At 38.5% G+C, this 24,100-nt stretch overlaps 1 protein-coding gene across 2 annotated transcripts; it reads right to left on the reverse strand.

Moving 5' to 3' along the window:
* Positions 1-1,174: 1,174 nt before the first annotated feature.
* LOC121316332 (cyclin-I-like) lies at positions 1,175-19,475 on the reverse strand. Of its 2 annotated transcripts, XM_041251393.1 has the most exons (7): positions 19,244-19,475; positions 15,586-15,742; positions 7,355-7,489; positions 6,725-6,799; positions 5,839-5,979; positions 3,104-3,334; positions 1,175-2,684 (listed from the first exon to the last, which is right to left on the reverse strand). In XM_041251393.1, exons 2-7 carry the CDS (start codon positions 15,697-15,699, stop codon positions 2,199-2,201), a joined length of 1,182 nt encoding a protein of 393 aa, XP_041107327.1. In that variant the 5' UTR covers positions 15,700-15,742; positions 19,244-19,475; the 3' UTR covers positions 1,175-2,198. The 2 variants fall into 2 exon arrangements, with proteins under 2 accessions (XP_041107327.1, XP_041107333.1); XM_041251399.1 differs by lacking the exon at positions 5,839-5,979.
* Between the last annotated feature and the right edge of the window lie 4,625 nt (positions 19,476-24,100).

A 24,100-nucleotide genomic window follows, 5' to 3' on the forward strand; every position in this document is an offset into this window, starting at 1 on the left:
GCCTAGATCAGGCTGTCCCTCTAAACTGAATGACCGAACAAGGAGAATGAGCAGAGAGGCTACCAAGAGGTCAATGGCAACTTTGCAAGAGCTACAGACTTTTATGGCCAAGACTGGTCGAAGTGTTAATGTGACAACAATATCCCAAGCACTCCACAAATCTGGCCGGTATGGTAGGGTGGCAAGAAGGAAACTATTACTCAAGAAAGCCCACCTTGAATCCTGTTTGAAGTATGCAGAAAACCACTCAGGAGATTCTGTAGCCATGTGGCAAAAAGTTTTGTAGTCTGACTAAACTAAAATGAAACTTTCCGGTCTCTTGTTTGGCACAAACCCAAAACAGTGCATCATCCAAAGAAGACCATCCCTACTGTGAAGCATGGTGGTGGCAGCATCATGTTTTGGGGATATTTCTCATCAGCAGGGACTGGGGTACTTGTCAGGATAGAAGGGAAAATGAATGGAGCAAAGTACAGAGAAATCCTTCAGGAAAACCAGCTGCTGTCTGCATGAAAGCTGAAACTGGGATGGAAGTTCACCTTTAGCATGACAACCCAAAGCAAACATGATCCAATATGAAATATATCCAATTATGATATTTCAGTTTTGTATTTTTAATATAGAATTTTTTCTCAGTAAAACTGGTTTTCCTCTTAACAGTGTGGTATATGGTGTGTAAATAAGTGGGGAAAAAAAAATTACATGCATGAAACTGAGGCACTGACAACAAAATGTGAAAAAAAGTTCAAGGGGGTGTAGACTTTCTATAGGCACGAATATATATATATATATATATATATATATATATATATATATATATATATATATATATATATATATATATTAAAACAACACACATAACAAAGATACTTCCACCTGAAAGGTGAAATATTCTCAATCCTTGAATAATGTGACATAGTTTCACCAGTATCTCCTCTACCAAACATGAAATCCCCCCTTCCTCAACTATTAGCCAGGGATCTGCAAAGTGTCTGGCTTACGAAACCTGCCAAAAGTTTATTTTTATTTTTCTATACAATTATTAAAAGTAACTGATGGCTTTACACTTCGGGTCAGCATTTTTGTTGAGTACCTTTATGTAAATGTGCAAGTGCACCCATTGAGTGATAAATTCACTTCTTATTCTGAATAGCAAGGAAAACAGAATTCAAAATTAATGCAAGGACAACGTTTTTATTGCCAGGAGCGTTTTAGTAGAACAGCGGTTACCCTTTTCAGGCTGTCAAAGGAGCTTTGCAAACAACAGGCTTGTGATTAATGAATAATACAGAGTTCAAAAGAAATTGGGATTAAATTATTATTCACTTAGAACTTTTTAAATTAAAATTTACTTCAAACTGTACATTATTACAGAAGGATTCTGTTCCACAACTGCCCATATACTGAAATGATGCAACGTGCCTTTTTTTTCTTTAGTTTTACTTTGCTACTTAAGTAGAACGTTATATAAGTGCTCTTTTATGCATCACTTAGTGGAGAAAAATGTATTTACTGTACGTTTGACAGCATCAATCTGTTATAAAAGATCAGTTTCACATAAATTGAAAGGAAATAATGAAGAAAATGAAATCACTGTGCTGCCTCCTTAAGAAATAATATGAATTCACAACACTTATTATGTCACAACTTTTTTCAGGTTTCATGGTTCGTAATGGGCAGTTTCCAAACAGCTTCCCTGCTATATTTCCTGTTAATATACAAGTTTTTGGATGCCTTTTTATAAATTAACTTAAATATACCAGAATTCTACATTTTTTCTTTCTGTTAAGCATCTCTGAGGTTACATATACGGGCCATCATGCACAACAGCTTTAAGGAAAGAAAGGAACACAAACAACTGAGTTAGGATTTTAAGCAATGAAAGGTGGAGGGGATTCAGAACAATCAAGGACAGTAAACATCAACCCAAGCAACAACCTGAGAACAGTCAAATGTACATCAATGGCTAAAGAGAGAAACAAGACATTTCTTTCTACTTTTTTTGTTCCACAGTTTTTGGGAGTTTTTAACTTTTTTTGTATATCTTTTTATTTTAGTTTATTTTTTTTTATATGTGCTTCAGAAACAGTTAAACTATAAATCAGCAGCATGAGATTTCGCTTTTGGCTCACTTCATCACAGCCTGTAAGGTATGCCCTTGACCGTTGCCTCGGTTGTACTCGTAGTTGTTAACATTGTTACATGACGCCGACGGGCTGCAAGGCAGGGCAGGGGGAGACACTGCCTGCCTGTTGGGCCAACGTGGCACAGCAGGTGGCGCCAACTATCTCCATGCCTGCCCCCTCCTGGGCACCGTCTTCATTGTACAGCCGCTTGATTCCATCGTAGAATTCGTCCACTTCCATCTCTTCCACCTTGCGCTTGGTGGAGGTCTGCTTGCAAACGAGTGGGGCTGAGAGGCGCCGGCACAGGGGAGGCGCCGCTGTTCCTCTGAGGGGGGCTCCTGGACGGCTGTTCTTGGCCGTTGACATTGTTGTTGCTCGAGGACCGGTCTCTGGGACAAGGGAGGAGGGCTGAACCCGGAAGGCTCCCCTGTCACAGGGAACAAGGTAATGCTTCAGGGGCCGGTAGATGTACACAGTATTGGGAGGCATGGAAGCTTGATGTGAGGACAGGTGACGCGCCACAAGCTCTCGGCTGCGGATCAGCTCGGAGCTATCGACCTGAAAGTAAAGAGGAAAGAAAGCAGCTTCAGAAAATAGAAGTTGACTTACTGGTACAAGGATTTTAAATCATTTTATTTACGAGAATGAAAACATAAGTCATTTTCATTTTACTGATAAATGTTTCTGCTTTTTAGTAATTAATACTTTCAAAGATTAAATTATGTTATTGACTTATGTATATAGCGTTTAGTATTAGTGTTTAGTTTCCTCACACAATCCCTGGTACTCAAACCAAAAGATTTTAAGGCCGCAGACTATGACAACAGCATAGCAATTATCATGGCCAATGCCACTGGATGACTGGTAAAAGGATACCTGTGGAGCTCCTGTGGATAAAAAAACTGATCTTGGTGGCTGTGTTATAATTTTAGTTTATTTGTGTACAGTAAGATAAATGATTAACAGCATTTCCTTACCTGCGCTTTGCTTTGCAGGTCGATAGTGAGAGCAAGCCAATCAGGACACAATTTTTCCAGCTCCAAGGTGATAATGGCCAGAGCCAGCATGGAGCTCTTGAACTGCAGCAGTGGATGACTGGCCAGACACTGGAGGAGCTGCCTAGTCAGCTGAGACACATGCTGGGACGGGTTCATCTTTGGGAGGCTGGCCAAGAGCTGGGGCCTGCTGGACAGCACCATTGCATGGAACTGGAAAATGAGGGCAAACAAACTATTAAACAAAATAATTAGAAATTAACAACAGCCACCTTGCCGAGGGATTGCTGCACATGTTTCTGTTTAACAAGAAACTTTAAAAAAAACCAAAAAAAACCCTGCACAGTTTATTAAGGACGTTTATCTCATACTGAGCTGTTATGGAACAATTCCAGTTATTAGATCTCTTGACCATAAAGTCATTAGAAAGTCGTACTGGTTTGGATGTCAAAGTCATCCAAGAAATTCACCAGGGACGTTTGCTGTTCAAGTAAATACTGCAACACACAGTAAACAATTCATTGTGAGGATGTGGAAACATGAGCTATCCATTTACATATCACACTAACAGGGCATGCAAGAAATGAAAGCAAAGCCTGTACTGTTTAAGAAAAGGGACTTTTTTTGCATTAATTGAGGAAGATGCCAGTATACGGTGAACTTTATACTGTAACAAAACAAGCGCTGCACCCTCCTCTATAGATCAGTGCCAGTAACAGCCACAGTCAACCGACTGACATTTCTGGAACACAAGCAGCTCTGTTTGAACAAACTTCTGATACGATTCACAAACTGATGATAACTGATTTGAAAGAAAAGTATTTTGGATTTTCAGAATATAACTTTACTATTCAAATATTGTCAAGAAAGGGGAACAACAAAAGTTTACAAAAATTATATTATTTATATATATATATATATATATTATATATATATATATATATATATATATATATATATATTATATATATATATATATATATATATATATATATATATATATATATATATTAGATGATATAGTGTATGCACACACACACACACATTTTTTTCACATTTTGTTGCGTCAGTGCCTCAGGGTTTCATGCATTTAAATGATGATTCTTGTTCCACTTATCTACACACCACACTCCACAATGTTAGGGGGAAAAAAAAAGAGAAAAAAAATGATATTATTAAAAATACAAAACTGAAAGATCGATTGGATTTAGGTCGGGGCTCTGACTGGACCACTCAAGAACATTTACCTTTTTGTTCCTTAGCCACTCATGTAGCTTTGGCTGTGTGCTTTGGGTCATTGTCATGCTGAAAGGTGAACTTCCATCCCAGTTCAGCTTTCTTGCAGAGGGCAGCAGGTTTTCCTCAAGGACTTTTCTGTACTTTTCTCCATTCATTTTCCCTTCTATTCTGAAAAGTGCCCCAGTCCCCATGTAGAAACATCCCCATAACATGATGCTGCCACCACCATGCTTCACAGTAGGGATGGTGTTCTTTGGGCGATGCGCTGTGTTAGGTTTGCGCCAAACATAACGCTTTGCATTCAGGGCAAAAAGTTCCATTTTAGTTTAGTCAGACCACAAAACTTTTTACCACATGGCTACAAAATCTACCAAGTGTTTTTGTGCATACTTCAAATGGGATTCAAGGTGGGCTTTCTTGAGTAATGGCTTCCTTATTGCCACCCTACAATACAAGGCAGATTTGTGGAGTGCTTGGGATATTGTTGTCACATTCACACTTTGACCAGTCTTGGCCATAAAAGCCTTTAGCTCTTGCAAAGTAGCCATTGGCCTGTTGGTAACCTCTCTGATCAGTCTCCTTCTTGCTGGGTCATCCAGTTTGGAGGGATGGCCTGATCTAGGCAGGGTCTTGGTGGTGCCATACACCTTCCACTTCTTAATAATCGTCTTAACTGTGCTCCAAGGGATGTTCAAGGCCTTTGATATTTTTTTATACCCATCCCGTGATCTGTGTCTTTCAACAACTTTGTCCCGGAGTTCTTTTGAAAGCGCCTTGGTGCTCATAGTTGAGTCTTTGTTTTGAAATGCACTACCCAGCAGAGGGAACCTACAGGAACTGCTGAATTTATCCTGAAATCATGTGAATTACAATTTAACACAGGTGGAGGCCACTTAACTTGGTGTGTGATTTTGAAGGCGATTGGTTACACCTAAGATAATTTAGGATTGCTCTTACAAGGGGTGTGGACACTTAACCAACCAAGCTATTTCAGTTTTTATTTTTAATTAATTTTCCACAAATTTCTAGAATATTTTTTTCACGTGGAAGTTGTGGGGTGAAATAATATATATATATATATATATATATATATATATATATATATATATATATATATATATATATATATATATATATATATATATATACACACACGTACATACACTGTAGGATACAACGAGAAAGAAATCAACTTAGTTGCAGCTAGGTAGGCGTAATATGTTATAACATGGACCAATATGACCCATTCCTTGTTAATTCATTAATGTTTTTCCTTTCAAAAATGTTGCCTTTGTCCTTACATTTGTTTGTACAAGTTAACTTTTGATTAGAGCAGCTCTTTGTGGATTAGTGGCTGTGAAGACGACTATTCCACATTTGTTTGCCCCGGCTCTTAAGTGATGGACGGGAGGCTACCCTCCGGTGCTCCTGGAGCTCCCGAGTTAGACAGGAGTGGAATAATAGGAGGGCACACTCACAATATGGAGGAAATCCAAAGGCGTTGCTGTGTGCAGGTCCCAGCTCAGTTTATCCAGTATAATCCGCTCCATTCGCAGTATTTCTGATGCAGAGCAGCCACAGCTGCTGTCCTTTGCCAAATCCCTCAGGGCAGGGATCCGCTACAGACAAACAGACAAGGGCACAGACAAAGTGTATCCCATAACAACCACGCTTACTAGAGCAAGAAAATTGAGTCATTTAAATAATAATTAATAAACCACAATTTGCTTTACATGGAGGAACATTTTACAAAGCATAAACAAGTGTTTTTTTTACTGTGACTGTCAGTTTCATGCTTGGGAAATAATGAAGGCCCGAGTGCCTGAAAATGCTAGGTATGGACCCACCGGCCGGTCGCAGTGTAAACAGGCACAGTGTTTATTTGTAGTTCAGCTACTGTTAGAAATCAGGACATTAGAGCCTTATATGATTTTCATTAAGGGCATGTGGGAGCAAGTTAAACACACTGTACATAAATATAACAATGCAGGCCTAAAAAAGATCGTCTAGGTAACAAGTTACACACCACAACAGCTGAACAAATATAAAAAAGTTGAAGCAACAGTTTATATCTGGTAGTTAAGACTAACGCAACACTAAATCTTTGCCTGGTACAAAGGTCAAAACTAAAATGAAAAAGGAAAAGGCAAAGGCACAGCAAGAAGACTAAATTCAACATTAGTGTTGCTTAATTTTAAAGAGCATTTAACATGGTCTTATAGGCAATGTCAACTCCTGAGTTTTACACACACTGCCACCACCCTTATTTTACAAATCCCAGTTCAATGACTAGAGTTCACCCATGGAGAAGAACACCTTGACACCAGCGTGAGTTCAGGGAGTTCAGTAGCGATGTGCACCCACCTCATCCTCCTCGCTGGTCTTGGCGGCGAGGAAGAAGCAGCTGATGGCAATGCAGCGCAGGTATTTCGGACGGGCCTGAGAAGAAACCAGAAGGAACCAGTTTAGTTTTGAGCTGTCTGGCACTTCCTCAGGATGTGTGGGTTTGGGAGTGACAAGAAAATTATCTTTTTACTGCTATACTTAGCAAACGTCTCACGGCTACAAAACACACGCAGTTTATAAAAAAACTGTGTATTAAATATGAACGCACATCAATTTTTGGGTAAAGGCTGAATGCTTGTTTTTGTTTTATTTTCCAGCTCCGGTGTTCAGTTTTGTTCAGGTAACAATTTTTTTTTTTTTTTTTAAATCAAATAAATAAACTACCGTAATATCTAAATGCACTGACAAATACAAGTAATCTCTTAAATGAATGCAAAAACGTTTTGTAATATATACTGTTTATATTCATTAGAGAATTACTTACGTTTTATATGTATAATATATATATATTATGATGTGCTGCAGAAATTACTTTAGAATAGGTTCAGCCAGACATGTTGCTCCGCTATCACAAAGAAGAGGTTAATGCATTGCATCTTACTTTACGAATGATTGTGTGCCTGGAGATGAACACCGTGTGACATTTACCTTTACTATGGCTAAAAACCTGTCCAAAATACTGATGGCCAGTGCGAGAGTCTCTGGATAAAGATGGAACTTGTTGTGAAGTTCAGCCAGCCACTGAATCACTTCATCCCGCTGAGCTGGAGAGATATATGTATCCTGCACAGCAAGATAGAAAACACTGTTACACTTGTTTTACACACGTGTTAAACATGAAATCAGCTGAACTGGATCCTGCTAAAGCAGTTTAGGTTGAGGAGAATGGATGAAACAGTACGATTACTGTTAAACACAGGTCAAAATGACACAGCCACTGAAGAATATACAGCACTTTTACTGTACATGATCAAGATTATTACAATTGCCAAACTCAACACACAACATTCTCACTACACTCACACTGAACAAAACCCTGGGGAAGAATTCTCCTTAGAGATCTTTCAGTGTGCATTAATGGATGTGTACTTAAATTAGCAGACCTGTGGATTAACAAAACTTTAATGCACTTAATAGACTGGTGTGCTAAAACGTAATGCTCCCAATGGTAACTGACATGTTTTAACATTGGTACATTGCACGGTAAATACAGCAGTACATTTTCAAATGTACCCAGTGTGCGAGTGGGGTATAGAGTCTGTGGCGGAGATACATCTGGCAAAACCTTTGTTTCTGTTTTTTGGTTTAATGATTTGAGCGGACAGTGATTCCCACAGTGACAGAGAGAAGCCCTGTGACAGCTCAGCTGAATCAGGAGTCCCAGACTCCCAGCACTATCCCTGTTTCTGCTTGACATTCCACTGCAATGTAAACAAATACAAGGGGCACAGCTCCAGTACAATGTAGATAAACCCAGTGCTGTTTCATATAGACACTAACTTGAGTGAAATTGTTACCCTAAGTTAAATCAACAGGGTTAGCACTAGCACTAACGGCTTCATTAGGAACAGTTTGTCTTATTAAGAAGTCCGAGCCCCAGAATGTTTCAGTGTGTATGTTTCTCATAATACCATGTGTGGATCACGTACAGGGCTGATGTTATTGTTTCTGTGCGTTCCTCTAGTCTTGCATGGACATGGAGGTTGAGATTAATAAGCTTGGTAGACTAACAAATTAATTAATTAATTAATTTGTTAATTAATCACAATTAATAAACAGCACTGACATCAACTCAACTGTAAAAGAATATGTGAATTGGTCTCTTATTCCAAGGTTCAGTATGGAATAAAATGAAGGTTTTGCTGGCCAAAACATTTTGTTTCCAGAGGAAAGTCAAGCTCTTGCCTACCTACTGTATATTTTTTGCCAAGTCCGTTTGTAAAACTGAAGCAGCTGGGAATTGAGATCAGCTGATGAGAGCTGGCTGGTGCAATGAGGAACACTGTCCTAGCCATTGTTCTGATTGTCAGTTGTCCTGCAGAGAGGCTGTGACACGGAGCACCTATCAGCGCTCTGTGCTTTGTTGTTTCTCTCACCCTTTGTACAAGAAGCCAGCCTGGCCAGACATTTAGACATACATCAAGGTCAAGTCAGTTTCAGCCGACAGTCAAAACCACTAGCTCTCCTTCACCGATATCTGCTGTTGAAGAGCCTACTAAAACAAAATACGTATAATCTTTTTATTATTATTATTATTATTATTTATTTATTTATTTATTTATTTGTGTCTGCTTTCCACCATTTATATGCTCCACCTTAAACAAGAGACCTTGGAATATGAAATGAATTCCTTCTTTTCCAACGAAGGGCGGTTCTGATCATACTATTGGTATCTATTGACTTTTTTTTATGAAGCCATACAAACAGGTCACAGGCATACTATACTGGGACTCCTAAAATAACCCTGTTTCCATGACAGGACTCTTCAATTACAGACACCGGTGTGGAGAGGTACACTGGAGAAAATAAACAAACAAACAAACCAACCAACCTCAAGGGTCTGCAAAACTCACATCATCACGGGGGGAGGGGGACGGGGGGGACTTGTCCAATTATTGTCCTGTTGGGGATGCATCTGTATGATACACTTTCTACATTATATCTAGAGAACCGCTTCAAATTATAATGAACCTGCTAAGGAAATTCAATAACAAGTTAAAGAGAGCGGAAAAATCTTGGACTTGTTCTGCCAAGTACATTAGTTGCTTTGTAAGTGTTTTCTATGCTTCTCAACGTGGAAGATTATTATCATAATATGTAATACCAGTACTGACTGTTGGTAAGTATACTGTAAAATCAAGCCTCTATTTTATGTTTTTATTTTGTATACAGTTTCCTGGGAATAAAAATGGATTGAAAAATATGTGATAACATATCATTTTACAGGCAAATACCAGTACTTTGTATGATACAGTAAGTAGCTCACCTGCTTCTATTTGCTGTGAATTCCAACTGTTTGAATGATTATGTAGAGCTGGGAAGGTAGCCTGTGTCAGTAGTACAGTATATTAAAACAGACAGCAAAACTGTAATGTTTATCCTTTTATCGGGGTGGAGGAATAAGAATAGGAAGCTGGTAAACACAGCCTTGGTGTTACAAACAAGACATTCAAATAACACTGCATGCCATGTACTGGGTCAGCTTAAAGATCAAGAGTGGAGGAAGGAACTATGCTTCATGAAATACACGGCTTTTAAAATACAAGGGAGTAGTTAAAAACCTTAACTTTTTATTTTTTTATTTTGACTATTTTTGTCTGTTCCATTACATGTTCAAACCTGTTGTGTTAAACAAAACTTGATAAAGCCTCAGGAATGTTACAAAGATCCTGCACCTTCATGTGGGTACGTATGCAGCCAGGCTGCAAACAAAGCCAGTGCTCGTTCATTCACGCACACTCCAGGGTTCTTACCAGGAATTTTTCACAGCATGGTGGTGGGAGGAGCGGGGATCCACGCAACCCGCTGCAGGCGAGGCAGGACACGTCATGCACATGCTTACGCTTTGTAGAAGTAGTTTCAGGATAATATTCTATATCTATGGTTGTCAGTAGGTAGATGCAGTGTCTGCGTCATAAGATGACGTAATCCCTAGCAACGCATGGACGCCATTCCATGGAGGGGAAACTAGATTTTTGCCATAGTGTTATCGTTTCTGTCTGACTGAGAAACCTGTTTTTACCTGTAAAACATTAAGAATGGCCTACGATTATGTGGATATAATTAGTGTTGTTTTTATTCTTCTTTCAAAATTAGCATAAATAAATATATATATATATTTTCAATCGTAATCTACTGCATAGTAGTTTCTGCATGTGAGTTGTATTGTATTGTTTGTAGTTAAATATAGGCTACTTATTGATTACTAAAAAAAAAACTATAACAATAACGTGCATCATCTCACATTTTAAATATTCTAATAAACTTTACTGTGATCATGTGATTGCGGAGTTTTGCTTTTGTTGTCGTTGTTCCGATATATATGGTTGTTGCATGTTGTAATGTTGTGCTACGTTCCCGCTAGCCGCTCACCACAAGCGAAACGTTTTCCCTTGTGGCTCAACTATTTTTCCCCGAAGTTCGCCACGGTGGTGAAGTCTTTGAAAAATGTACTTGTGTAAGACTGCCAGCACATTCAACGTGTGCTGGTAGACGAGTCAATACAGATGGTTTTGTTTGATTTCATTTTGCCAAATGAAAGCTCTTTAGCTTAATCACGTAATATATGCATGTCACAAACGGGAGGACAGAGGCTCTAATAGAAACAATCAGCGGACGGCACTGCTTGTAAAAAAAAAACAAACAAACAAACACAAAAAAAACCCACACGGAATCCAAACGGGGAAAAAATAAATAAAATAAAACAAATTGTACAGACCAATTACCAGAATCATGTTTCAAAAGATGCAGCCATAGGAATACCAGTCACCCATGCACATAACTAAGATATGATCACGATACAAATCACAGGGAGGTGAAACAGTCATGCTTTCAAACATACCCTCACAAAAGAACATTTTCACAAAAGAATATTTTCACAGACAGCAAGCCAGAAACACGCAGCTTCAAGATCACAGTTAAGTTTTTTTTTTCCACCATTGTTTGCTATCTCTTTAAAATGTGTTGATATATATATATATATATATATATATATATATATATATATATATATATATATATATATATATATATATATATATATAAAATAACCCTTTCATTTGTTATCTGAAGTTAATGTCACTTGTTAAATGTTTAATAATCCAAGCCCTGCAACATGTTACAATGTCGAGTAACACCATAATGAGACTCCAGAAGAATTCCAGAAGTTGGCAACCTTGTTTTTCTTGTATCTGAAATATCTCTTTCACCTCCTGCCCCAGTTCTGGGCTCCCTCCCACTATGAAGGGTGAGTTTCTTAGCCTGTCAGATGCTGCTCGACCTTGTACCCTTCGATCAGCTGCCTGGAAACTGCTGAGGTGGCACGTGAGTTAGGGGGTGAGTGAGGAAGTCAGTGGAGTTCAATGGAGGTGTGTCCTGGTAGCACTGACCAGGCCAGGGGCGGAAACTATGCAGCAGAAAAACACTAAGGAGGCACTGTTTAAAGGGACATTATTTTCTAACAGCTAACAAGTCTAAAATAAACTGTATAGTTTTGTCCTCTGACAAGTGTTGTTTTATTTATGGGCTCCACCAGCGAGTAACCTTTGTAGAGGGTCACTCTCAGTTTGCTCACAGCAGGTGCTATGCTACAGTCACGTTTGGGTAGCTCTACACTTGCTTGTCATTTTAAATAGCTATTCTTTCATTTCTCAACTGTACTGTAGCACTGCAGAAAACATGCAGCAAATAGGGTGTACATTAAATGTCAATAACCCTGTACAGGACAGATCATTTTTTGTATGTTTGCAAATTATTAATTAAATTCACCAACCTGCAATATTTCCTTATGGTAGAATATATTCACAGCCTTCTGTAGTCAGAGATTTAAAATCTGTGTCTTTCGAGTTGGATGCTCATTGGGTAACTTCCACTACCAATTCTACCAGAAGAGATCAAGTTCTGCCAGCCCGCAATCCTAACTGGGGCTGAGAGAGTCCCTATTGAAATCTATTTGCTCTCTATCTCCTGCTGATGGAAATGAGTAAGTCTGATTTCAAATCTCCATCAAGTTAGTTCCAACGGCAGCTGGTATTCTAGCATTAGAAGACATTTTGCTAAAACAAGCTAATTTTACCAGTGTCTTCATTGTACATGGGGTACATTTCTGTGGCACTTGAATGCAAGCACATCAGTTGCTCATTTGAGAGAATGAGATGCAAACACCCAGTTAAACACTCAAGGAGCAAAGATGAAGAGCGAGCATGCATACATTAAAAACTGCACTACAGACCAGACACAAACAAAAGGTAAAGCTAAATAGCACAGAAGCAGCCAGGGAGCAATACTATGGACATGAGAATTGAGAAGGAGGTGCAATAAATTACACAAAAGCAACAAATAATGCCAAAACCAACCGGAGAACAACATCCATTAGTGCTTTGCTTACACATACAGGCTATTATGTCAAATCTAGCACGACTGCTTCTCTGGCGCTAGTTATACAAGCTGCAGTTTTTGCAATTGTTACATCACTCAAACAGCTGTTGCCATTAAAGATATCTAGCTTTATTAGCATATTACTTTCCATGTTACAAAACATACAGTATAAATTCCTAATACAGCGGAAGCTCTCCATTACAACAAAAACAAGGAGTAAAATGGTCTTAATGCTGAGCTGGCCTTTACATTTGAGCTGATCATAAGGCAGCAGTCTGCAATATTGATGCAAATACAGCTTTGGGAGACAGCCGTGTCTGCTACAGTACAATAGTGGCAGCATCTGGCATTCGGTGGCTTAGGCGTTTAGGGTGCTGGCAGGGGGTGTGCACTCGCTGCGCTCTGCAGACTGGGTTTGCTGTGATCTCTGACCCTGTACAGATGCTCTAAAGAACAGAAAGACACCTGGCTCATCCACAGCTGACAACTCGACAAACACACCATTCTGAAGACACGAGCAGAACTATTCCTAGTTACCTCCGGGTAGTGTAGCCTATAGTTATCCTGTTACTGTTACTTTAATGTCAGTCCCTGGAAAACCTAAATGACTGGGTTTTCTTTCAACTGCTTTAAACAAGCTGACACCCAAACTCAAAAACCAAGAAACAGCACATCAGAGATATTTCTACAATCAGCACTGTTGGGGTTTCACATGATTTCTCTGTGTAAAGGGGAATTTAATTATAGAAAATGCAAAAAAAGCAAATTAACTTCCCCTCCCCTTGGCAGCAATTTGAGATCCTGTGCAATTTGAGATTCCCCCCCCCCCCATCTCCCTCCACTGTTTTCAACAGAGCCTTAGCCAGACTGCCAGGACCCCAGTAATCTAATTACTGCTTGTGGCTGGCTGATAAGAAAGACTACGCTAATTAGTGCTTTCACACTACCTCCATCTCTATTTTTTTTAAATTACTCGAGTTGGCTCCCAAATTCTGTGGTCTGACTTCACTCCTCAGGCTGGCCTGAATTGTAAAGTCTGAATCCGGGCTGGGAGGAAATTACATCATTAAATGTCAATCAAAAATGTTGTAGGGGCAGGAACATAACTATACATCTGGGTTCGTGAACACCATTTTTACTGTAATAATAATAATAATAATAAATAATTAAAAAAATAGCACACAGATAGATGGATGATTATGTCGTGATATAGAAACACGTGCAAAAATATCTAGATGCGTTTATCTTTTAAATCGTTGAGAAATTTCACTATAATACCATCCACAACAAATTCAAAATCAGTAGTATTTCCTGTCCAACTCTAGTGATAACTCAGAAAAACATGGAAACACCAAGTTATGTGAGAAATCATAGCAATTCAAGTGCACTCAAGTCAACTCAAGCTGGCTGTATTAGTGGTATTAGAGGTGTTAGTGGCCTGTACAGATAATCAGAACAAGTTGCTAACACACTGGTACCAACACAATTCACCTGGGCTCATGTTTTATATATTTTGGCTATTATTCAATTGGTCAGGAAAGCTAACAATAACAACTTGTATCCTGTGGTTGAGCAGCATACAATAACGGCAATCAAGTTGAAATTAAATATTCTGTTCAATGTCACCTTCCAGATTTTTGTGGGGAATTAAAAAAAAAAAAAACACACTAGAAGAATAAACAGAAAGGTGCATTAGTGACAAGCACACATGTAATTGTCTTGAGAAGTATGCATGGTATGTATGTCCATTTTACAAAATGTCACCTGTTATACAGAGCACGACAGATGTGTCTGCCAACTCACAAAGCCCTTTAAAAACAAGAGCTGGCACTTAAACTTCAAATACTGAAGCAACCCGTAAAATGAATGGTTTCTGGTTTCTTGCACCTATGCATATATTTTGTTATGTAATCAGGTTAATTAATTAAATGGAGAAACTCTGACATTCAGGAAAGTTCAACACTGTAGATTATATAACACCCAGTCTTAACTCTGTTGCAATAACCCTTTCGGTTTGTGGTTTCCTATCAGGTTATTTTATAATCCCTGCAGAAGGAAGCACTGGGCCGATTCTTTAACATACTGTAACAGGGCACGTATTTATTTGTTCGCTCTGCAGCTACAGGAACAACTATCTTACCATGTCAAGTGCTAACTTTTCCATCCACTGTCTCAATCTCATGTCTCTCTCATATCAGGGAGATATTACTTTCCATGTTACCACTAAACTTTCTGAGGCACTGCCTTTGTTGTACTGAACAACTAGGTCAAGGGCATTTGAGGAGTTTCTTTAAAAAAAAAAAAAAAAAAAAATGCTGTTGTATAAGATCGAAGATACATTTATATAGCAGTTTAAATGTGCACAAACAACAACAATGCTACTGCAATCAGCTGAGAGCAAGCTCCACAAAACTATGACTTTCACCATGGGCAGATAGTTGGACAACAGATGCTAGTACTCACCTTTTTTGTATCAAAACAGATCTCCCAGACAAATCAGCGGAGGGAAACCAAAAGCACATAGCATACATAAGCACATAACTTTATTTTGTGTGTCTGTTTTATGCAGTTGTCTATTTATAGTGCTTCATTCTAATGTGACACAGCCATCACTCCCTTTTGCCCTAAAATGCCATTCCACTTTATACTATAAGGGGAACGCAAACACAGTAGAAGTCTCTTAACTGGCTATAAACTATGGTGTTATAAATGGGTAGCACTGAGATGTCTGTGTGTGAGTATGTACACAGGCAAAAGTATCTTGTGTAAGAGCTGTTAATTACCTGATTGGTTGGATTTTTTGGCATGTACACCTTCCACATCTGTGCTTCCCTAGAGATTGCCATTTCCAGAAGGAAAGACAATCTCTGGCTCTCCAAGGGTCCTGAAAACTTCATGACACCCCTTGGATACGCCTACCACCCCACTGGATACAGCTACCTAAAACACAAGTAATGGGACAAAAAACTCATATCAATGTATGAACTTTGAGAAAACTGTTTTCTGTTTAAAATGGTTGTTTAATTTTTGTTTCTTTTAGCAAAAATGCTTCACTAAACATACTGGTACTTACTCCAGCTGACACCAAGTCAGTACCAGCAGAAAATATAATTCCCAGCCAGGGTCCCTCATTATGTAAAAACACAATTGAGGGTTTTACGACTGATTAAAGGTATACCCTTCAAGCCGGTGAATCAGTGGTTCTAATGAATCACTTCATTTCACTGTCAGTGCCGAGTTAAGTGCTCAGCATCCTAAGAAACCCATTCACGTCGAAAGCAATCTCCAGTATGCATTATTGAAAGGGGACTTGAGTTAGTCTCTAATGAAAGACTCCAGACCCAACAGAAAGCAATCAACACATGATGACTTTTCAAAGCCTTTAAGATAAGCCTCAACTGAAACTTGCAATGCCTCTTACTACATTTTCTGATCACTCGTTTTCTTTGACTCAAACAAAACAGTGTTTTCATGCAAAGACTCAAGGCAGATTCTCTTTTATTATACTCCATCAATACTATTTCTGCCTATCACTTCATTTTTAGCCTGTGTTCAGTAACCTCATGCAGCAGTGAAGCATACAGCATGTTTTTTTGGTTTTTTTATGAGTCACATTAAGCTGCTCGTCTGACCTAAAACTAGATCCATCTTAAATCTTTTTAATGCTAACAAAAAAGTTGTGAGTTCAAATCCCCATATCTAACTGATGGGTTGTAATCTGAGTCTGCACCTGGTCTGTACATCTTGATCTCCTGCTGCTGGATAACACTGAATGATGCTTTTCCAAAGTCTTTTGCAGACATAATCCACCTTAGCATCCTACGTCAAGTTGAAAATTCAGTATTTCAACAAAGTTGATCATTGCTTAAAGACATGAAACACAGGTAAATATTGTGGCAACATTCAGGGATGATGAGGAAAGGACCTCAAGTGCATCTATGCTTTGTGAATGCAAAGCGCCCCAGTGGACCGATAGTGTATGTAAAGCCCATTATCTACTGCATCAACATCACCTGATAAAAAGAAACAGAAACAAGAGTTGTGTGCAGTACCTTTGCTCACCAGACCTCAACTAGTAAAACAAAACAAAAAGACAAACTGGCTTTTCTATACATGACCCCTTTTCCTGGAACTCTCTTCCATAGTATATTGAAAACATAAGTCAAAAGGCCCTGTTTTAAGAGAAACAAAACAATAAAAAAAACTAAACAAGTATATTTTAAGTACCTGGGCAGTTATTCAATTGTTTCTTTTAATATGCTATTTTCTAAATTATAATAGAAAAGTTTTAACAATATGCAGAAGTTACGTGTGTGTCCTGGAACAAATATTGTTGATGTACCCGACTGTACAGTATTGCCCCCATTTATGCAATTCATGGATTTGAATACTTTTCAATTAAACTGGTTAAACGAAGGCAAAGTCCATGACTTGTATCGGAGCAGCAAACCCTACTGGCCAAACACCGAACATACTTAGTAGATAAGAGTCAGGGCTGCTCTCTGTTCTCCGGGATCAGCAGCCCACCCACCTCTGCTCTGGATTACTCAGCGTAAAAGCGACTCTGGCATTAGGCTTGTGAGATCAGAGGACGCTCACACACCCACAGAACGTCTGTGCTGTGTGGGGACTCGCTGCGGTCAGGAGAAAAAACTGGACCTTCCAAATTGGGGGAAATAAAAGAAAAATAATAATTGGCGACTCTAAATTTAGTTTAAAAAAAAATGAAAATAATAATTTGAGGGTCCAGTTTCAGGTAAAGCATCGGAACTTGCAGTGAAATTCCATGAGAAAATAACAAAAGTAACACTATCTAAAAAATAAGAGAATAAAAAACCTTAAGTATGCTATTTTTAGTTTCAGGTTCAATATGAAAGTGCATATAAGTCATGACTGTGTCTTGTTTAACCAAAAAGAAATTCTACACTTGGCAGTAGAAAAACCTAGATGTCATGTCAAAAGTATAATTTTATAACCAAGTTTATTTTAGTACTACAGTACTAATACAGTACTTCTGAATCAGAATGATTTTTAGCATATCCCTATATTCAAATGTCCCCCTGAAGAGCAGCTAGTTTATGACTGTAAAATGTTCTATGAGAATTAAGCATGGGTCTTCTGGCTCAGTAATAATGCAGCCTTAGTTACACCACTTAGCTAAACCTGTGATACACTGCATGTATTGCAAACAGGGGCACTTACAGCAACAGGGAGTCAAAATAAAATTATGGCATACTTCATGGAGTAGAGTTTTTTAGGGGCATCACAGAAGTTTATAGAAATTTAAGTAAAAGTATATTGCTTTGACTTAGGGACTGCTTGATGGAAAATGTAGTTAAAGGCTCCTAAGCTAAAATCTAAAAGGCAGACAGTCAGCACTTGAGTGCAGTGCACCAACACACCCCCGGGCCTAGTTTGCTTCAGACACAATAGGCAGGCTATCCGACACTACTGTACATTGTAAAGTGTTAAGGGGGTGTTTCCAATGTTTCCATATTCCAACTAACCAGTCTGAATGTTACTTTCTGATGTTCCATTCAAATGTCTTTCTTGGGTTTAGGACTAAGAACTCCTCTGGGAACTGACTGAATATCACTCTGGGACTGGGGGAAGCAGAACTTCATGGTCAGAGCAGTAACTTTATGATACACATCAATATTATGTGTTTTGATATCTGAGGGGAAATCTGTTTGCTCACATCACAGTCATAAAGCCAGTAACATTCCACTTCTGACAGTGACCAATATATTCTCTCCCTGGTTGGTATCAGTCATTTGGGCAGAGGATGAAAAATCCTTGCAAACATGTATTGGCAAGGTGTCCTGAATTTGATAACTAAAATTATTATGCCATTTTACAAAAATGCACATTAATGATTAAGAAAATAGAATTCAACAGCAGGTCTCTCTTCTAAAACACATTTTAAACTATATGGTACCTACTGATTAATAATAATAATAATAATAATACATTGTTACAAATAAGTTAATCTTTCCTTATGAAAAATTACAAGTGTATTGTGCCTGTTTTTATTTTACATTTATCTATAACAGTTGAAGAAACTGAATTAGCTGCCCCTAGCCCCCATATTACATAGAGAGAATTAGTTATTATTAAAACAATACTACCAATAATGCCCAAACAATAAGTAACCACATCACTTTTCGTGACAAACACTGGCAATTAACGAATTAACTTAAACCTTGGTGTGTATGTTTTTTGTAAGTTACTAATAATAATGCATTACATGACTGATCAGTTTTACAAGCAGAGTAAGCTAAGAAGAGTGAAAGACTTCAGTTAGTACATGTAAAATACACCTCTAGTTTTTTGGGGGCTGGTCTCCGTTCATTCAGTCCAACCGAAACATTGTTTAAAATAGTTGAAATAGTTGAAATATTTATGTAAATAATGCGTTTACATGATTATATTTGTCCTCACCTCCCCTGCAAAGCTGTGAGATTCACAGTTTGACCTGGCGATCATCCGGTCCATTAAAATGAAGTAAAAAACGAAAATGTGTTTTTTCTTCTTCTTTTTGTTTACTCTTCCATATTGGCGTCTGTTATCCTTAAAAAGGAGGAAAAAACAAGACCAACCTTCTAAGGCAAACCTTAAAATAAAAATAAAAAGAAAGGGACACAGACAATCTACTTCCGAAGAAGGGGGCGGAAGGGAAAGAAAGGACCAACCCACTTCGGCCAAACCTCTTTGAAATTTACATATACTACCACAAAGAGGCACACTTCCATGAGTGCAAGCAGCATCGCGATAAATGTAACCCGATGTTTTAATGAATAAAGTGTCGAATTTTATTTAGTCTATTACTTTCAGTGTGCAAAATGTATGTGTTTTTGTGCTGGACTATTTTCTGAGGCGAATGTATCTTCGAAATGGCTGTGTTGTTACGTGTTGTGGTTTCACCACTCCTCCTCCCCCTTACGTGTTATTTCAGGAGTTCTGTATGAGATGAGGAGGGCAAATGTTAATGCTGTAGTTCTACAATCATGTGTTTTTTAATTAAAACGTTACTTGGTGTGTTTACTACTTTCTTTCATAGTGTTTCCTTCTTTTCACTACATTTTTCTATATATGCTTTTAATAGAAAGCACATATTCTGTGTACATTGCTCTTCCTCAAAGCTGGTTTTGAATATAGGGTCAAAAGCTTATAGTTATGCACAACGTCACTATGTTGTTCTTTAAAGGGAACAAAATCCATGAGCAGTTGATTTCAAATTTGCAGTTTTGAAAGATGCATGTGAATAACGTGATAGCAAACATGATATACAGTGTCTGTGTGTGTGTGTATATATATATATATATATATATATATATATATATATATATATATATTATACCTTTATCCAAGGCGACTTATAGGTGTTGTGGTGTGTGTGTATAGTGTGTGTGTGTGTAGGTGTGTGTGCAGTAGTGCAAAGATTGTTCATCAGCTGAGAAGCCACTAATGCTTTGGTCACACACATACAGTACACGCATAATGTGAAATTTTTTTCAGAGATCTACCAGTGCAGTTGAGGCGGAAGAAGGCAGTGAGAGACAGAGCAGTCCTGAAGTTCTCTGGTAGCTGGTTCCACCACAGAGGGGCTAGGGAAGACAAGGCGAGAATGGAGAGTGGAGGGAAGGCATGACCAGTTGGCCAGTAGAGGAGGAGGGAGAGGGCAAGAGGGGGTGTAGGGAGACACAAGGGATTGGTGGTAGGAGGGAGCAGTGTAGTGAAGAAAGTGGTAGACAAGAACAAGGGTCTTGAATTGAATGTGAACAGAGATAGGTAGCCAGTGGAGGGTGCGAAGCAGAAGGGTAGCATGAGAGTAGAGAGGTTGGGAGAACACAAGATGAGCATCTGAATTTTGAATGAGCTGAAGGAGGTGGATAGCTGAAGCAGGGAGACCAACAAAGAGTTACAGTCAACCAATCTGGAGAGTACAGTAGCCTGGACTAGGAGTGGAGTGGAATAAGTAGTGAGAAAAGGACAGTTAGGTAGATGTTGCTAAGAAAGAAATGGCAAGGGCGTGTCAGGGAAGAGATGTGTTGAGAGAAGGAGAAGGAGGGGTGGAGAGTAACACCTAGTTTTTTAGCAGAAGGAGATGGAGAGAGAGTGGTAGTCAAGGGAGACTGAGATGGAGAGGTCAGAGAAGGAAGAGGAAGCAGAAGGGAAGTAGAGGAGGTCAGATTACCAGAACTTGAGTTTGAGGTGGTGTGAATGCGTTCAAGTTGAGATAGCTGAGAATGCCTAGTTATGCACGTCATAGCAAAAGATAACATCTTTGGGTTTGTCAGAATAGAAGTACACCATACCCAACCCCTATTGAAATACCCAATACAATTTATCACTGTAAAAAGGCCAGATCATTACTTCCGGTGACACAATGGACTATTCTGTTTGGACCACATATGACTGACAAAAGGTAGTACATGTAATATGTGGTGTCAGCCTCTGACAGCAGGGTTAGCGTATGGAGACAACCTTATTCCCATGGAAGGTCATATCAATACCAATGCATGTGAGAATTGTGATGTAGCAACCAAGTATGGTAATATTGGACTTTGGTATCAGAATGCACTAGGATTAATTTAACATTATAATGCAACCAGTATGTATGTTGCAGCCTAGACCAGAGCACTGTTTAGGGCATTAAAATAAATATAATAACATGTATTAATGTTTTGGTCTTCATGGGCATAAAAAGGGGGGAGAGAAGCTTTACGAGTTTGTATAAGATACAAACACTTGGATACTAGAAAAATATATTCAGCTACCTGCAACCATAGCATATATATGGGTAAAAAGGGGTTCTGCATAAAGAACATGTTATTGCAATAACTGCTCAAAATAACTAACATCCTTGAGGTGACTGCAGTGAGCAGAGGTGATGACCTCTGGAACCAGGGAATCATGGAGTCTTGTCAGGTGATGTAATGAGGTTGTGAATCGACACATTTATCCAAGGGCTGAACTGCAAACAGATGGCTCAACAATACCTTGCAATAATGATGCCACAATATTAGAGGGAATAGAGGTGGCCCTAACTTGCTCAGCAGCAACCACAGGGCGTGGACAAATGACAAACTCTATCTGTATAACACAATATTAACACGTCAGTGTACTGTACCTAACTTAAAACTCTTTGCAAATAGGACATGTTTTCAGTGTGTATTTTAAGCATGGTTAGACTTTCCTGATATTCCCGGTTTCATACAGGAGCACTGGAAACATAACTCACTTGAGCACTGAAGTACTGGACTAGTGTGGTCATGACTCCTTAAAAGTTTACACATATCTGCTAACTGGCCGTCAGTTAATGTTTTAGATGGTGCAGAGAAGCAGTTTAGACAGCCCTTGTCTTGCAGGGAGTTGTGGTTCAAAACATGATACAAGTAGTAAAGTTACAGTATTGAAAAAGTACAAAACAAGACAACTGTGACCCACCTCCACCAAAATAAAACAGATGAATGAAAAGACTGCACTGGGGATGCAGTCGTGGAATTTCATTGGACATCTTGAATGGAGTGATGAAATGGGCTGATTGAAATCTGCATGCCAATTTGTGATTCAAAGGTTGATTAAGCGTTTACTGTGGGAGTGGGGACATGCAGTGGCTGCACATTTAAGGCTCACTTCAAACCTCTAAAGTAAAAGGGAGTGGTTCACTTACTGGTAACTCTGCAGTATACAAGAACTAACACTTTGCTCCACAAATCCTGTCGTTATTCTGAAGTAGTTATTTGACTTTTTTCAAAGAATACCATGAATTACTGAATAGTATGTCTACTGTACACAACTGGCTGCAGCGAGAAGAACGACGCACTTCACGCACTGGTTTTATCTTTGTCCACAAGGCTGCAAAACAAAACTCTTAATTTTCTGTCAGATTCCTTCAGCCCACAATCTCGGGTGGTTTAACTCACTTTACGCTTCAATTCAGCTTAACATTACGTTCGCTGATGTATATTTTAATGTGAAACAAAAAAAAAAAAAATGTAAATCCATGCAAACTAAACTAAATGCAATGATATTATAGGTTTTACACAGCAAATCTTTCACAAACACACGCACACACACACACACACACACACACACAGTTTCAGGAGGGAAGACATTCCCTAGTTTTGTTTTTATTATCCCTGGCTCTGCACTTTCAATTTTCAACCCCGGTAGGGAAAATAGATTTTGTGCTTACAATGTAATCTATACAGATGATAAACAAACCCCAATACATGTATGCTGCATCTTGTGCAGGGCACTGCCCATTGGTTCTCAGCATCTCTGTGGACTGTTTTCTGCTACCACATACCATTGTGTTTCTCTAAACACTTTTGACCATACATACACTGGGAACCAGCAAATACACTGTATAAGTGGAGTCAGCCAATAAGACCCAACAGAACACATGTTTTGAAAACATGAATCATTGCTAAGCTCAAACCACTCTTTTTAAAGTTTTCCTTCTGAAAAATATCCGGTCTTAATTTTTTAAAAAAAAAAAGTATCATATATCAACAATTTATATATTATATATATATATATATATATATATATATATATATATATATATATATATATATATATATATATATATATATATATACGCATGTGATCTTGGGTGAATGTTTTGTTGTGTCGTACTCGTCAAATTTTTCCATTTTGTTGAATTTTACTTGTTTTTGATTCGTGTTATTTTACCACAACAAAATTCACGTTGTAAGTGCAAATAAAAAGTTAATAAATAAATAAATAAATAAATAAATAATTTAAAGCTTTGGTCATCCCTGCTTTTTTAGAGCAAATATAGGACATACCCAGCGGTGAATGACCTTATCTCACTTCCTGGTATCATGAAAGTATATTATTGTTGAACTACCAGGTAAACGCGTAAGAATGCATATCGAAATTAGTCCTGGGGAGCAATTTTTGGATGACTAGATATTTATGGCCATTCAAATTGTAGTAGGTGTTATACATCCCTTCTATGGCCAGCGTGGCACTTATATTTGTATTCCTTCTATCCTGCTGTGTCAGAATCTAACCCATTGAGGTACACATTGTTCATAGTGTTCACACTGTCATAAATACTGATCCTATTTAACATCTTTTGAGAGGACTCTTCCACATTTCCATCTTCCACTCAGGTTGACTTGAAAGCAAACTGAAATCAGCCTTCATTTCCATCTGCAACCAATCAAATTGTTTTCAACTGGGACTCTGTCAGCCCCGGTTGGGTTTGCAGGCTGGTAAAACTTGGTCTCTCCAGCCCACGCTTATGGTGGAAGTTACCTA

This window comes from Polyodon spathula, chromosome 1 (genome assembly GCF_017654505.1).
Source record: "Polyodon spathula isolate WHYD16114869_AA chromosome 1, ASM1765450v1, whole genome shotgun sequence".
Lineage (NCBI taxonomy): Eukaryota > Metazoa > Chordata > Actinopteri > Acipenseriformes > Polyodontidae > Polyodon > Polyodon spathula.

Coding starts and splice junctions, on each gene's coding strand:
- LOC121316332 (XM_041251393.1), bottom strand. CDS start 15,699: ATGAAGTTTTCAGGACCCTTGGAGAGCCAGAGATTGTCTTTCCTTCTG. Junction 5,980..6,724: donor AGACCAGCGAGGAGGATGAG/GTGGGTGCACAT, acceptor GTTTGTCTGTAG/CGGATCCCTGCCCTGAGGGA. Junction 2,685..3,103: donor ACCTGCAAAGCAAAGCGCAG/GTAAGGAAATGC, acceptor CTTTACTTTCAG/GTCGATAGCTCCGAGCTGAT.